At 36.3% G+C, this 16,285-nt stretch overlaps 1 protein-coding gene across 2 annotated transcripts; it reads right to left on the reverse strand.

The window, feature by feature from the left end:
* Positions 1–665: 665 nt before the first annotated feature.
* On the reverse strand, positions 666–10,497 carry LOC306985682 (uncharacterized protein). 2 transcript variants are annotated; one of them, XM_079588219.1, is made up of 20 exons: positions 10,201–10,497; positions 9,538–9,646; positions 9,370–9,447; positions 9,213–9,254; positions 8,681–9,064; positions 8,502–8,603; positions 7,305–7,537; positions 6,888–7,063; positions 6,709–6,802; positions 6,451–6,580; positions 6,141–6,361; positions 6,015–6,048; positions 5,556–5,639; positions 5,385–5,476; positions 4,421–4,538; positions 4,170–4,274; positions 3,853–4,017; positions 1,834–1,974; positions 1,386–1,494; positions 666–1,076 (listed from the first exon to the last, which is right to left on the reverse strand). In XM_079588219.1, the coding sequence occupies exons 1-20, from the start codon at positions 10,354–10,356 to the stop codon at positions 950–952; spliced, it is 2,700 nt and encodes an 899-aa protein (XP_079444345.1). In that variant the 5' UTR covers positions 10,357–10,497; the 3' UTR covers positions 666–949. The 2 variants fall into 2 exon arrangements, with proteins under 2 accessions (XP_079444345.1, XP_079444344.1); XM_079588218.1 differs by having other exon boundaries at positions 1,792–1,974; positions 10,201–10,485.
* Positions 10,498–16,285: the final 5,788 nt, after the last annotated feature.

The raw sequence follows: 16,285 nt of genomic DNA on the forward strand, positions 1-16,285 counted from the left end.
TTTCTAATGTACAAGTACTGCGCTTCAGAGGTGGGTAATTACTTGAGTAAAGTACTTTTCTGAGTAACTGAGTTCACAAGTTTTGGGAAGTCCCTAATTAAGACCAAAATGATCATATAAAGGGAGTTGATATTTTAACAGTGACCTATGAAACAAATAGAAAAAGTAAAGAAAATATCAATCATGGTTTTTGGTAAGATATGAAATCCCTTTACATGGATAAAACGACACACTGTAGGTATGTCATGGAAAGTTCTTTAGTGTGCTAGCAAAATTACTGTGAAACCAAAAAAACGTATGTATAATGTCTAATATATAAAATGTACTTAAACACAAATGTTGGTCCGGACTTTTAGGTGTGAAACTGCCCTGAGACGTTTTCACTACTCCAGAGCCCAGCGGGAGTGTGCTTCACTATCTTATGCCAAAGTTTGCAACTAATTATATTTTGACTAATACTGTGAGACCATAATACGGTGATCTTTCTCTAACGGTTATCATACTGTGAACATCTCAAACCGTTACACCCCAACTTCTTTTTTTTAATTTTTTAATTTAACCTTTATTTAACCAGGTGAGCTTTTAGAGAGCACATTCTCAATAGAAATGACGACCTGGCAAAGATAAAGCAAAAGGTGCAAGATGACAAAGTTACACATGAAATTACTAAAAATTACATATTTATTGCACGGACGGATAGAAAAAGAAAGAAATACAGATAAGACACAGGATGAGAGGGCAACACAGTAAAGGTGTAGGTATATGTACAATTATTGCAGCACAATCAAACAGAGGTAGAAGAAGTTGGTGAATAAAGTGGCAAGGCAACTACCTTAGTAGTAAATTAACACTGGGCGTAATTGTCGAAAAGTCGAATGTAGTGCAAATGGCAGTAGGAAAGTACCTGAGCATTAGGAGAAGCTTGTTTTATGGTTAGTGATCTAGTACATTATTTATCCTCACTCAAGTCTTCATCAGATGAATCACTGTCATCATGGAGGTAAGGAAATTCCTCACAAACTGCTTCTCCATCTTCCTCATCAATTGAGAGAACACTTGGATCCACCACAATCTGCCTGTAATAAAGTGAACACAGGTTAATTGAAATGATCAATATCTTGCATCCTCACTTTTTCAGTCCTGTTGAGCTCATAAAATGACACCATTTTAGTAACAAAATATTTTACTTTGTAACTTTTACACAATGCAATACCAAAAGTATGTTTACAAAGAAAGAGTAAGCTATTTTGCAAGGTACAGTACAAGACAGGGACCAAACATGCAATATACATGTACTGGTAAATATACCTACCCGCAAGTCCATGTGCATACAATACAAAACACCTATGCACAATTACAAATTTAAACAACAGATAAGTACCCACCTATATTTTGACTTCACCTCACTCATTTGATGTTGTACGTCACTCAATTTCGCCAACATAATGCAGCACAGTCCCTCGTATGTCTCCACAGACATGTTAGTAGGACAGACTTAAAACATTTTACGATTGGTTAGGGGCAAATGTATCCTACTGCAGCTTTTTACAGAAACAATGTCCATATTTCTGTCCTGATGATCTTTGCTAGGTTAATGTATCAGCATTAATACCAGTCATTAGCTCATCCATTGAATATGGCTACATATATCTTAACAAGTAATTATATGCATATATTATTATTATTATTATTTTTTTAGACCAAATGGCATGAAAAAGAAAGACCTGTTAGTGTTTACTCCACAAACCTGTCAAATTATACAGCATCTCAGAAACAGTAATGAATACTTACTCCCTTCTTTCAAGTCACCTCTGACCAACTTTATATCATCACCTAATGTCTTGGAGACACCAGCCAGGAACTGCCAGTGTTGTTTCATCTCTTTAATGAGAATAGTCTTTTCTTCTTTTAAACGAGACAACAGCATTATCTTGTCAAACACAATCTTCTTTTGTCTCAAAGGCACAGTGGATTCTGTAAAGATAAATACTGGTAATAGCAAAAAAGACAAAAAAGATTGACCGACAGTAAAAGGCCTTGCAATGTGATATAAAACTACATACCGTATTTTCCGGACTTTAAGTCGCACCGGATTATAAGTCGCACTTATATTTCAAGGCCCTTTAAATAAACACTTTACTGGTCACCAAAGGCATGGTTATAATTTTATGCTTGTCTACTTACAACTTAGATGTTTAAATATGTTCAGTGATATTTACAAAGTAGTTAAAATGAGTGTTTTCCCGAGTGCCAATATAGAATAGACCAGCCAGACGAGTAAAAAACTAATAGTCCGTAAAATACAGTAATAGTGGTAAACAGATGCACTACAAGTCATTTGTCCCAACAAGTCATTTAGCATTTTAAATGCTTATGTCACAAAAGTGATGCATCACTCTAAAAAGCATTTGAAGTTATTTCGTGAAGTTGTTTAATTATCTCCAGGTTGCTATGTAATTGTTTGTGGTTGTGTTGAACTAGTTCTGTTACAAACTTTGTCAGCACATTTGAATTAAAAAAAAACTAGGATCACTATATTCTCAATAAAAGAGCAAATAAAATGAGTTATTTAAGAAAAACTATTGTCTACCATGCCCCTCACACTAGGAATGATTTACAGAGAGAACTCAAGATTGATGCTATGGTTCCTTTAGGGCATTTTAAATCCATGCCACATTAGAGCATAAACTCTCGCCAAAATTTAACCTATGATGTTTTTTTTTTTATGTATTCGAGTCAACCGTTTAATTAATAGCATAATTAGGATGTAAAATCCACGTTTAAGATTACTTGTAGTCTCATTGTTCGGTCAAATGGCCGTTTGAATTGAAGTGATAGGGGCATTGCTTTGATGGCATCAAAACTGCTATTCCTAAAACACTAAAAAGGCTCAACATAACATGAAACTTTTCTCTAAGTATCACCAGGGGCTCTAGACATGAACTAAAGCATTGAGAACATTGTTTGTGTACACAGAGTTTACTAAAAAGAAATGTTTTGAACAACTCAACGAAGCTGTTTTTCTTTCCAGCCGCCTATATGTTGACAGTCCAAAAGAGTCGATCTCCGAATGCGAATGAACAGACTCCATATTAGGAACTACAAGGTCAATATTGTTTTTCACTAACGACAAACCAACAAATTACCCATGCATTTATATGGAACTAAGCTTTAGGAGCTTTTTCAGGTTTACTCTCCTCCCTGTTACTTTACAATCAGAGATCGACACTTTTTGACTGGCAAAATGGCAGACACCGGAATCACAAACTGCAAAAATAATTTTTACAAAACCTTGCATTTTTGTAAACTTTTTGAACACAAACAATGTTCTCAATGTTCGAGTTTATGTCTAGAGCCCCTGGTGATACTTTGAAAAAAGTTTCATGTTATGTTGAGCCTTTTTAGGGTTTTAGGAATAGCAATTTTCATGCCATCATAGCAATGACTATCACTTCAATTGAAACGGCCATTTGACAAAACAATGAAACTACAATAAATCTTAAACGTGGCTTTTACATCCAAATTATGCTATTAATGAAAAGGTTGACTCGAATACATTAAAAAAAACCCACCATAGGTTAAATTTTGGCGAGAGTTACATTTTAACCATTTTCTGTTGAATGTGCAGTAATTGTTATTCTTAATAATGTTTCTTGTAATTATATTTTACATATTCTGTCCACAAGGCTCAGCTGTAAAAGAGACCAAGGACTTTGTCTGACTCTCTCTTTATAAATAAATGTAACATAAAACTAAACTACATGGAATCTAATTGTGCACTATTGTGGTAAGTGAAGACAAAGACAACTTAAATACTGTGTTGACAATAATATTTCCTGTCCCAATCTCTACCTGTTTCCCAAGGCCATATTGAAAAGTCTTGTGCTAAAAGGGTGTCTGCTGGATCCACAGCCTCTGCATTTGAGACCAGAGCATTGTATGATGTTATGGCCTCTTCTAGTTTGCTCTTCTCTTTAGCAATGGCAGATCGCTTGCGTCGCCTGACTTTGTTGCTGTCTACAAGGAGGTAACATGAACACAGATTTCAGAAAAATATAATTTTAATAAAGTACACACATTATGACATTTCCATTCAGATTCATAGATTACTTTCACAAGAATGTGTAGGATCCTACAAAATGAATTAAAAAAAAAACTCAATCACAAACCTGTCTCTCTGTACAACTCCATTTTCTTTTGGTGAATTTTAAGGACCAAGCCTTCCATTAGACGCTGCAGCCCCTGTGGATCATGTGAACTGATGGTACTCGGAGCTGTTTGCAAACAAAACGATAAGCGTACAAACATAATAAAATAAAAACAACGATTGTTGAATAAAATGAGTCCCCCTCAATATCAAACTCATTCCTACACCCTTGCACACATGACATGATCTCTTTAGATTTAGTAACAAACTTACTTGATGCTGCCCACAATTGAACATCTGTGACCCACTGCTGAAGATCTTCACTTGTTTTGTTCAGGTGGGATTTGGTCATCTCAATCTCCCCTGCCACCTCAGCTGTTCTCTGTAATGTCTGTAACGTACATTAAGTTATACTTATAATGCAAACAGTGTTGAGTCAAGTTCTTGAAAAGTTAATGTTATTTCATTTTCTGAGTTCACAAGTTTTGGGAAGTCCCTAATAAAAGGTTTCATATTGTAACCTTTTTTTTAATAAATATTTTACGTTTTTATGTACTTAAGTTATATTTGCAGTTATAAGTATCAAACACCAAGTAAATAGCGTTTTGCAAGCTTTTCTCAGTAGCTCTTCTAAAAACAGGTCGATTTTGGTCTGTCTAATTAATGTTCACGAGCCTTTCTTCTGATTTGCCGATTTGAAAGACGCACAAGCAGGCAGCCACAGGGAACAAGCTGTAGTGTGCGTGCAGTGACTGAAGGAGGAGCTTAGGCATTTGTGACATCTCAAAATGTAGGAATTCAAAACAGCTCGTTTTCAGGCACAGCTTCTAAATCTGTTCTAAATATAGGCAGTGTGCGTTTGTCTGACAATCGTTAGTGCAGACACTTAGAAGGTAAATACATAGCACCTAGACCTTCATTATGATAATAAAAGCCAGAAAATGTAGATTTTGACAATATGTGACCTTTAAGACAAAATTATCAGGTTTATGGAGTTCATATCTTACCGGTGACCATGATTGATATTTTCTTTACTCTTTGTATTTGTTTTATAGGACACACACTGTTAAGATATGAACTCCATTTACCCGATTATTTTGTCTAAATTAGGGACTTCCCAAAACTTGTGATCTTAGAAAATTAACTAAAATTAACTTTTCAAGAACTTTACCCAACACTGAATGCAAAGGTTAATCTAAATTAGAATTAATAAACAAAAACATAATACCCAATGTACCTTAACATATCTTTGAGCAAGATAATTGTGAAGATTTAACTTTTTCCTTAGGTTCCATCCACGAACATGGATAGTGATCATATCTGTGCGTGCTGAGAAAAAAAAATTAACATGTCCATTTGAAATATTGCACATATTTAACAATGATGTTAATTAAACCCAACGACTCACCAGATTTGGTCATGTATTTTGTTGTCAATGCAGCACGAGACATAAATGAATTGACTGCTTCCACTTCCTCCCCAACAGTCAAACCTGCATTAGTAGGAAATGTAAAAATGTTAAGGAACAGATCCATCGGGGTACGAGTGGCATAGTGGTCAAAGTTGCTGCCAGGCAGAACAAATAATGTCATGATAGTCAGCAGTTCGAGCCTGACTATATTTCTATAACTCTGACTTTGCCAGGAACTCCAAAGTCCAGCAGAAACAATGCAACATTTAATATACAAGCATGAAGTGATAATGACAACAACAATACTAAGAGGGGCCCAAAAACATTATAAACCATTGTAAATGTTAGCGATTTCCTTTAAAAGTGTAACTTAAATTACGATATGGACATTTAACCTGTCTATGAGAATAATCCAATGACAGGTTTATCAGTAGATACTCTAAAGTTAAAACTCACCAGCTCCCTCTTGGTTGCGGCCACCCCATTCCACCTGTTATGCATAATCATTGCAGCACTGTATCAAAATGACTCATATAATAATCATTATGTATTTAGAATTAAATATATAATAAATACAATTACCTCACATTTGGTTGAATGACCTTTTGCATGCATAACTGATAAGAATGGTCGCATTTGCAAAAGATACTCTAGATCAGGAAAGGCCTCACACACTCTTTTTAAGTATGGGTAATATTTGCACATTACATCAGTGCAGACAAACTCAATCTTTTGTGTCTTGCCAAGCTCTTTTTGAAGATAAAGAGGGTATGCAAACACTTCTCCACGGTACATTTGTAGTCCTGTTACAAAAGAGTTAGTTCAGAATTCTAGTATAATCAAAGACAAGAAAGTCTTGGTTAGCTTGGGTTCATCAGAGTGCTGAACCTACCATTCAAAAGAATGCAGTGTCTACAGACTGAAATCATCACACCCTCTTCATCAAGTTTGGATTGAGACTTCTTGTTAGACTCACTACCAGCTTTAAAGTGTGAGTTTCCACAAATCGGTCGGCCTGGTGACTAAGAGAATATTTTCACAAACAATTAGTTTTGTTGTTAAATCATCATCATAGATAACCTGTAAGTTGTACATGATAATTGCCTCTTATGACTAAAGCATTAATTGATTATATTTTTCCATAACTTACAGTTTTGATTTTGTCTCTAATAGTTTGCAAAAACTCTGCAACCTCTTCATTTTTGGCAAAGAAGGTTCCGTCAAAATATGGTTTTTCATTTATCCTACAAAAATACAAAAAACACTGAATGGACTCTGACAGGTTTAGGTTTTGTCTTTTAAAAGATAAATTACTTTAAGTTAACATACCCGTTGCGATTAAACCTGTACATTTTCCTGTTCCCATCAAGAGACACTGCCACCATATCCTGACTGCAAGCTGGACAGGAGAAATGGTCATCTCCAAGAAGTGTTTCCATCTCATGTCTACAGTACGTCCATTCAAGAAAACTGCGCTGAAAACAGTCCACTGATATTGTACCAACCTAGTAAACATAAAATAGACTAGTTATGGTGAGAGTTGCTTAAGTAATAACAGATACATTTTTGCATCGTACTATACAGTACAACCTGACTTCTCCTAATCATGATTCCACAACATTTCCTTTCCTTGTACATCTAGACACAACTTTCTTATTTATAAAACAAACCTTTATGTCAATGGCTATAACCCCCCTCACCCACTTATCCTCTACATTATTACATTTTTGTTTAAATCTGACTTACTCTGCCAGAACGCACTGAGCGGCTCTGCAGCATTCTCACAAAGGCCTGTCTGGATAGGCCAGGTGCCGTGACTTTAAAGTCTTCAAAGGTACTGAACAGGTCGACAGTGTAAACCGTTTGAAACTCAATGGTTCCAGGCCAGTACCCATTTAATATAAGGTCTTTGACCTCAGGTGTCCAAGATTTTAGGCAAGACTTACAGGTTACCAAAGGAAGGGAGAGATCATAGCGACCTGTTGGGTCAAACAGAGATATTCATCACAACCATACATTCAACTATACAAAGCCTTTGTACTTGCTTTACACATTCTGTGTTGTAAGTTATACTACAGGGCCGTTGAATGCTTGAATCTGATTGGTTGACAAACGTTCTACGGTGTGGAATTATTTTCAGGGAACCGCACGGCTAAAGTAGTTCCGGCAGTTCAATATCACTTCGCGCAGTCAACTGTAATAACGGAAAATAGGATACAATTCATAACAAGAAAAAATGCAGCTCAATGCGCTTGATCTGCAATGTTCAATGTCTAACTTCACAATCAATGGAAACATGCAGTTTAATTTTAATAAATAAAGTATACAGTCCTATACATAATCAATAGAAAATTAAACTGAATATTTAAATAAATTGATAGTCCTGTTGCACGGGTTTTCGTAATTATTGAAGATAATATAACAAATAAATAAAATTGATAGGCCTATACTTGTTAAAAGGGCTTTGTGTTTCATTTATTAGTCTAGTCTACTGTCACTAATAGAAAAAAAGAATGAACGAATTAATTCAAACGAATTGAATTAATAAATAAATAATAATATTGACGCACATGCTTCTCTCTAAGGCCGGTTATGAATGTAATTTGATACTTATGACTGATCATGCACGTGTGTTCAGCGTGTTCAGTGTGTGTTCACAGCGGTGTTTAAAATCTGCTGCATTCACAGTCAGAGAATGTTTCTAGTCGTTAAGTGTGTGTCCAGCATTAGTCTGCTATCAGCGGCTCAAACCTCCGTTACTAACTCTAAAATGACGTTTTGGAATTAGCAACGGAGCATGGGTTTAGATGCGCAAGGAATTAGTCCTACATACAAGAGCGTTTTAATGACAAAAACTTTACAAACGTCTTAAAATACATCATCTGAAGTGAACAATTCAACGGCCTGTCGTCAATTATTCCTTACTTAAACAAAGGTAAGCACCATTAATATTTATGAAGATAATGGCACGACCAGCATTCACCGAAACATCCTCAGCACCACAACAGCAAATCTTGTTGGGCAAAGCGATTGGTAGGAGACAATCTGGAAAAACAGACATCAATATTAATTGTAACAGTTTACACTTGATATGTAATCCAATCCATATAGCGGTCACATACCTTGCTCACTAACTACATGTTCACCAGTGCTGTCTTTTGTAACGATGCATTTCGGTGACATGGCTTTGTAAAAGCCTCCCACAAATGACTCCCTGTTGTGTAGAACATACTGGTGATGCACTGACACATCACAGTTACTGCAATACAGTTCTTTGGGGAGGCAGTCTCTGCATCGAATAACAGCCTCTTCCACATGACACTGTTGGCAAGCTTGTTGAGGTGTCCTTCCGCTTGTTAACATGGCTTGTAAAAGATGTGGTCTTGATTTTTGCCACTTTTCGTCACATAGTTCATGCCGCAAACCCCAGGTCCGTATGTTGGAAGTTTCTGATGGATAAATGTCTGGGCTGTCTAAGCTCTCCTTGAGTTCTTGAATATTTTTGTCTTTAGAGGAGAGGGATAAATGGAGTTAAAGTATTTAACAGTTTTTTCCAGCCCTGTACAAATGGCGTCAGCCATAGAATTTTCATATCCTGTAAAATACAAAATTAGTTATGTACATACATATATTGTATCTGACATTGTCTCTTACCAATCAATTGAAGTGTCTCCTCAAACCGTTGAGGTGAAGTGCCTGTGTAGGAATACAATAGGTACATAATACAATCAGCAAGAATACATGCAGTGCTAAAATGTACAACAGAAGTGCATGTTGTTAGTTATAAAAATTAATAATAGTACATTCTCACCATCTGTTGTATCAGCAATGTCTTCTGATGAATCTTCATATTGAGGTCGTGTCGCCCTTATTCGACATTCAGATGTGACTGGAAAATCATATGAAAACTTTAGAGATTGTCTAAAATTTCATGACAATTTAGAGGAATGCCCCTTATAATTGACATAACACATACTACCTCTTGAGGGAGTTCGATTCTCAATAATCAATCGTCCCAACTGGTCCCTCTTTCTCCACCGCACTGAGTCAATGTTCTTGCTCTTACATTTGGCCTTACATGGATCCTTCTGTACATCACACACAATAAATGTATTGATTAATAAATTGCAGCTAAATTAAATCGTACTCATTTAATTGTATAGTCTAGTATGCAAATAAATGGCAACAGTTATTTTTATAATTGCATCCGTTTTGAGAATGTGTCTAGTTACATTTATTTATATTTGAGTAAATCAAGTTCAGGGTTCAGATGGGTCACTTAAATCTATGCTCAAAAGCATTTCTCAAGAATATAGCTGTAAAAGTTATTCATTGGAGTCTATTAAATATAACAAAAATTGATATCTCACTAGAAAGGCACCGCAAATGTTCATGCAGCAATGTCCAACATAACATTAACCTATAACAGTTGTTCCCAACATTTTTATGTGACTGTAGCCAAAGTACCTCTTTAGTATCCTAAAATTAATTTTACTATGCCTAACTTAACGTTACGTGTCTTGAATTATGGGCCTACAGCTGTTTGTGAAACACTGATTTAAAACGTTAATAAATTGTTATTTTGGCTACCACTCGTTTGGGCTAACATAAAGTAGGCTATAGGCTACTCTTCTTTACTTACCTTTTCATGTACTTTGTCTCTTAATTCGGAACTAATTATATCAATTAGCCGACTATCAACATAATCGTCCACGTCTCCAGTGAGTGTAACGTTAATGTTAGAAACGTTAGGCCCATCAAGAGGAATCTGTTTCTGTAGTCTTTTCCTTCTTGCCATGTCACGTCTACTCTCAGGGTTCTTGACCCTACTCCAGAAATACGCAATATTTTACGTTTGCTTATTTTTAGATGTTGTCTATTCAATATCGTTAAACTGTTTTAACGTTACCTCTCGGATTAAACTCGCAGTGGTGTGGCCGCTCGCGTCATAGATATGGCCCGCGTAAACCCCACTTCCGGAAAATTAGGGTTCAAATGGCACCATTAAAAACTTATTTCCCGTTTCATTGAATATATTAGATTTCCGTTCTTCCAGTATTGTACCAAACATATAAAAAAAATATATATAAAAAAATATATAAAAATATATATATAAAAAAAACATATAAAAAAACATATGTAGGCTACATTGTACAAAACACATAAAAAATAAAATGTAGCTATATCTTACCTGTGATAAGCGAATAGGTATATTTTATAATAGTTTATACAATTGGAATCATTTAAATTGCGAACTGTGAACGAAACTGCTGGAGTAACATCCTGGCCTGACAACAGATTACTCTGTGGTGTCTTCAGCCTGTTAAATCCTCATTATTTTTTGTTGTTGCTGTAGTTTTTGGTGTTTTATTTAAAGAAGACAACACCCTTACAAAAAAACACATGAATTTCACATGTGAACGCATGTGATCACATGTGGATGCATGTGAAGTGTCTAAAAACCACATGTAATTTGTGACAGCATGTATTGCTATATTTCAACATGTGAAATCACGTGAATCACATGTGAACGCACGTGTGAACCATATAGGCGTAATTTACGGGGGGATGGGGGGGTTATAACATATCAAATGTGAAATACATTTGGGTTTTTTTCTGTAAGGAGCAGTTTTGCCCTTAGGCCTCTTGGAAGAATATATGTGTTGGAGAGAACAGATGTATTCTGTAGCATGTTGGTGGAGTTTTATGCACACCATTGTATTTCAAGATTCTAAATATCTCACTGGTAGAGGAACATGGTCCAGAGTAGAGTTTTTCCTCATTCCTCAACTTCTAGAAGACTTTGTTGGCTGTTAGGTTGAGGATTATATAAATTCAAAACAGAACACAACCAATGTGAACACATATGCGGAGTGTCCAAACATAGTGGTTGAAAATATATATACAGGTGCATCTGAAGTCAGCACATGATTGTGGTTGTACTGAACCAGATTGAGAGATAAAAAGTCTCTGCAAATGCTTCTCAGGTTGACATTTCTGTATTAGAAAATCTGTTTTCTAATTTTTTTGAGATACCATATCTTTGATTTCTATAAGCTGCAATAACACACACACACACACACACACACACACACACACACACACACACACACACACACACACACACACACACACACACACACACACACACACACACACACACACACACACACACACACACACAAAATGGGTTACCCAATTTTTCAGCATAATCAAATTCTAATGTTCAGTTCACGCTTTAAGCGTTATCTTGTTGATAACAAGGTACAAGATGGTCGGAGAGCGATAACATGACTCCTTTGAAGCATATGTCACTATAAGAGGTCTGATTCTTTTCACAGCTCATTCAACATGGAAGACTTAAGTCAGAACATATATGGGATGATTACATATATTCACACTTAACAACTGTGATGGAATTCACAGGGACCCTAACTACAATTTGCACTGCATGAGATCCCTGGCATAGTATAGTAAGAACACTTACAAATATGAAATGTGTCCCCTCCAACATCTCATTTAGTCCTACGCCCCAGTGGCAGTTCTAGAACATTTCAACTGGGGGGGGGGGGGGGGGGGGGGGGCAAGCTGGGGCCAGTTGTACTGTTAGGGGGGCCTGTTACAATATACATTATTGTTTAGGCTGGCCACAGGGGGTCCAAGCTTGTTGTCATAGGGGCACTGCCCCCCCTAGAACCGCCCCTGCACCCTTGACCCTAACACCCTAGTACCAATAAAAATATAAGTTGCACCTTACCTCTAACCCTAGTTCCATTAAAAAAACCTACTAAACCTCACTAGTAAACTGTAACCCTACTGCCATTAAAATAAATGCTTATCCCTAACCTAACCTTAACTTATCTAACACAAACACACAATGAAACAAATACATAAAAGTGGTTGATTCTTAAATACAGTACTTTTTGCTAGAATAATTTTCAAACAATTATTTTCCTTAAAATATTTTTAATCCATTTGTCACATTATCACTCAATTTAAATTGAGAGTGGAAACAGCTAAAAACGTGCTAATTAACTGTAAGTCTCATTCTATATTTCAGATTTATTTTACAAGACGACTGATAACTTGTCCAAATTTGCAATTGCTGCAAAAATGACAAAGTATAACATGCATTACACACACAACCAATGGATCTATTTTAAAGGTGTGCAACATACTTATGATTTCGTTAGGATACAGCAATTCTGTTTATTCAGTTCACAATAGAATTAAAAATTCAGATTTAGACGACTTGGATTCAGTTATTGTGAACGCACTCAAGTCGGACGTTAAAGATGACAATTTCAGAACTACGCTTAGAATAGCCTGGCTAACGTCAGACATCGTGCGCGCAAGGCAGCAGCAGCATAGCCTATAGGAAAACTCCAGATATACAGTCAATGTCAATGGGAACCCAGGCTACTTAAACTACGCCTACGCGCATTAATACTGATTCGAGGATTTTAGCGGGAGGCCTTGGCGGGAATCGATTATTGTGACATCAGTTCACTCGTCTGGACCAGAGTGCATTCTCGCCCATCTTGACTGCAGACGATCGCAATCGATCAACTGAACATTAAGAAGTAAGTACAATAGTTCTACATCTCGACACCCTGCTTTACTGATATTGGGGTCCGGAAGGTCGGGGCATTTTTTTTATTGTTTTTATTAAAAGCTATGTGTATTTATCCAGGTATGCCGGGAGGTAAGAACCAACGTCAGTGTGTGGCTTGCCAACATTTAATTTATGTTGCATGCAAAAAATGCCCTAAATGCAAAGCACAGCAGCCTTATAAGAAAAGACTGACTGATGCCAGAACCAAGTTTGCAGCTCAGAAGTCTGAATATGTAAAAAACATAAAGAAGAACTGCAACCAGACCCATGTGCTTGAGTCAAGCTTCAAAGTGGTAAGTGGTGCATACTAATAAGAATGCAATTTACTGTAAAGTTTGACTTTTTGAATTAAGATTATTCTGAACATTTTTAATCTGCATTGTATGTAAGTATACTTACACTGAAAAAAAAGGAAAGCTGGGTTGTGAGATCGACATAAAAATATTATGTTTGATTTACATAACTATATTGTGTTAAACACCAAAATACAATAACTTTTAAACACAATATAGTTATGTTAATCAAACATAATATTTTTATGTTAATCTGCAACCGTCCATTTTTTCAGTGTAGCCTACCCACATTTATTTTTTACCCAAATACTCTTAGTAGGTGAACTCACATGTTGTGAAATATCAGTATTACTGTTCATTTTTATTAAACATTTAGCTACTCTAAACCTGTGATATGTATATTTAAATCACTGTACTTGACTTTATTAGGTGCATTCAGTTTCAACAAAATAATGAACTCTTGGGGTTTACATTGTATAGGCTAGCTGTATCATAGCCTGATCTCACCCCAAGGTGTACATCTAACATAATGTTGTGTTTATTTTTCTATAGAAAATAAAATTAAGTGTGCCAAGGTGGCATGTAATAGGTACGCCTAACTTTTTTGTGTTTGATATAAACTAATATCATAACTTTTTATTTATTTATTTTTGTATAGAATTTCCTCTCTTCTCAATTCCATGTTCCAAATCCTGCCTTGTCTGCCGCTTCGCTACTACTTGTAGTCTGTGGGATGACAAGGGTCACGCACATGGTTCATCCAACCATTATGTCGCTTGAACCAACAATTTTTTCCTCACTGTTCACCTTTATTCGGATCATGCACAGAATGTTGACGTCACAGATCTCGAACCGGTTCCACGGAGGGCCTAGTGTATGCTGGTTTTTAGTCTTTATCTTCAATTAGTGACCAATTAAGACCTAGACTGCCAGATGATGAGAGATCCTAACCAATTGTTACTGACCTACTCAATCAGTTTTGTACAAGGTAAAAGAGTAAAACCAGCATACACTAGGCCCTCCGTGGAACTGGTTTGAGACATATGGTTAACATTAACCAAATATACTTCAATAAAGGAGTCGCTGGAGAGCGACATGACAGGATAGAGAATCTGATTTAAGTAAACAAAACCCTGGGCACCGCAATGCCAATTCTGCACTGGTTCGTGCAGGCGGCCCAAGGAAAGTCAGACAGTACATGTTAGACTTGAACTTACGACCATCGTGACGCAGACCGTCAATGCAGCGACTTAGCCCACTATGCCACGCAGACCCCTGTACTTACAGTACACTATTATACATTATGTAAACTTTCACCTAATCTTAACCCTAACCTCTGTAAGTTCTTGTCTAACCTTAACCGTTCCCAATATAAAACAATGTCTTTTCTATAGCACACAAAAATGTAATTTGGTGTATGAATAACACATTAATGTACAGTGTAATCCCGTGTTAGCAAGGGGTGAAATCGGGTTGCAGAGCCATATGTCCATTATGGAGATCATATTGCAGCTTTTCATATTCAACGAAGAAATAAGTAATACAATTACTAGTTTGTTACTAGTTTACTAGTGTACTTGCAATGTAATTTACACATATCTTGGTGTGATCACATTTTAGCTGGATCGCCTTGAAGCTGTTGGGTACTACCCCATATTACTTTTGGGGAGGAAAAAACAATCAACATTTACTGCAGATGTCATCAGCAGCATTGGGCTGGATCTTCATGAGGAGCTTGTGGGAAAGCTGAAGGAGGTCTTTGGGTCAATCCTGAAGTGTGAGTTAATGTTCAAAATCGAAACATGTATTTGGTGGTAATTACTGTACATTTATGGTTAATAATTTAATTTAGAATTATTTCATATTTGTGATTTCTAAATGTTCATAATTATTGTCTAAAGTGTTTGTAAAATTGTTCCTGTTTCTTAAGTACACACCCGAAATCTGGAGAAGGAGAAGGTAACGGAAGTTGAAAACAGTATCCCTGCTAGAGAGTCAGCTGGTCAGGAAGAGGATACAGTGCAGCAAGGTACAGACTAGGGCTGCACGATATTGGGAAAAAATTACATTGCAATATTTTTTTCCCCAACGATATATATTGCGATATTGAGAGCCATAACTCCAGGCTCAAGACAATAATTACCATTCCATGATAATAATAATTTCACTAGTATGCAAGCTTCATTACAAGTGACAAAAAGTTCACTTAATATTTTATTCCAAAATTAGAACATTTCTGTAAACACAAAAGCAGAACACATTTTTAAATAAAACAGCAGCTTTACACCAACCCCCTGATTGGTTTACAACAATATAACTTAAAATAAATATATTTTTTATAAAATAACTTAAGCATTTTGGTTCACAATCTTTTAAGTCAACTTTTCTTAGCCAAAGTGCCAAAGTAAAGCAGTGTTGGTGTTGGTCATCATAATCATATGAAATAAACAAAATGATATAAAACTTTAATATATTTTGTATTAAATCTTCTAAACAGATTAGAGAACATGTTTCTGTAAACAGAAAAGCAGAACACATTTAAACAGCAGCTTTACACCATACCGCCTGTCAGCGCCGCCGCTCCCACCACGCGCATCAAGGGCTGAGGGAGCACCAAAAGAATAGCCTAATGAAAAATCAATAATTCTAATGCCGATCTTATTTCAGTATAGAAATACAGACATCCCAAGTCTCCCGCATATTGATAGCGGCTCACTGATGCCCGCAAATTAGTTAAAATCTACAGAATCTAGAGCGAGCGCGCCCGCGAGACAGAGACTGCTCCAAACCGTGCAGCGCGTGCACGGCAGAGAGGGAGA

Source organism: Phoxinus phoxinus (genome assembly GCF_949152265.1).
Source record: "Phoxinus phoxinus genome assembly, chromosome: 18".
Taxonomy (NCBI): domain Eukaryota; kingdom Metazoa; phylum Chordata; class Actinopteri; order Cypriniformes; family Leuciscidae; genus Phoxinus; species Phoxinus phoxinus.

What these genes read in the sequence shown, in the direction of transcription:
- LOC306985682 (XM_079588218.1), bottom strand. Translation starts at nt 10,356, where the DNA reads ATGGCAAGAAGGAAAAGACTACAGAAACAGATTCCTCTTGATGGGCCT. An exon ending in GAGACAAAGTACATGAAAAG is followed by an intron (nt 9,647 to 10,200) that starts GTAAGTAAAGAA and finishes TGTGATGTACAG; the next exon opens with AAGGATCCATGTAAGGCCAA. An exon ending in GGAGTTGTACAGAGAGACAG is followed by an intron (nt 4,018 to 4,169) that starts GTTTGTGATTGA and finishes ACCTCCTTGTAG; the next exon opens with ACAGCAACAAAGTCAGGCGA.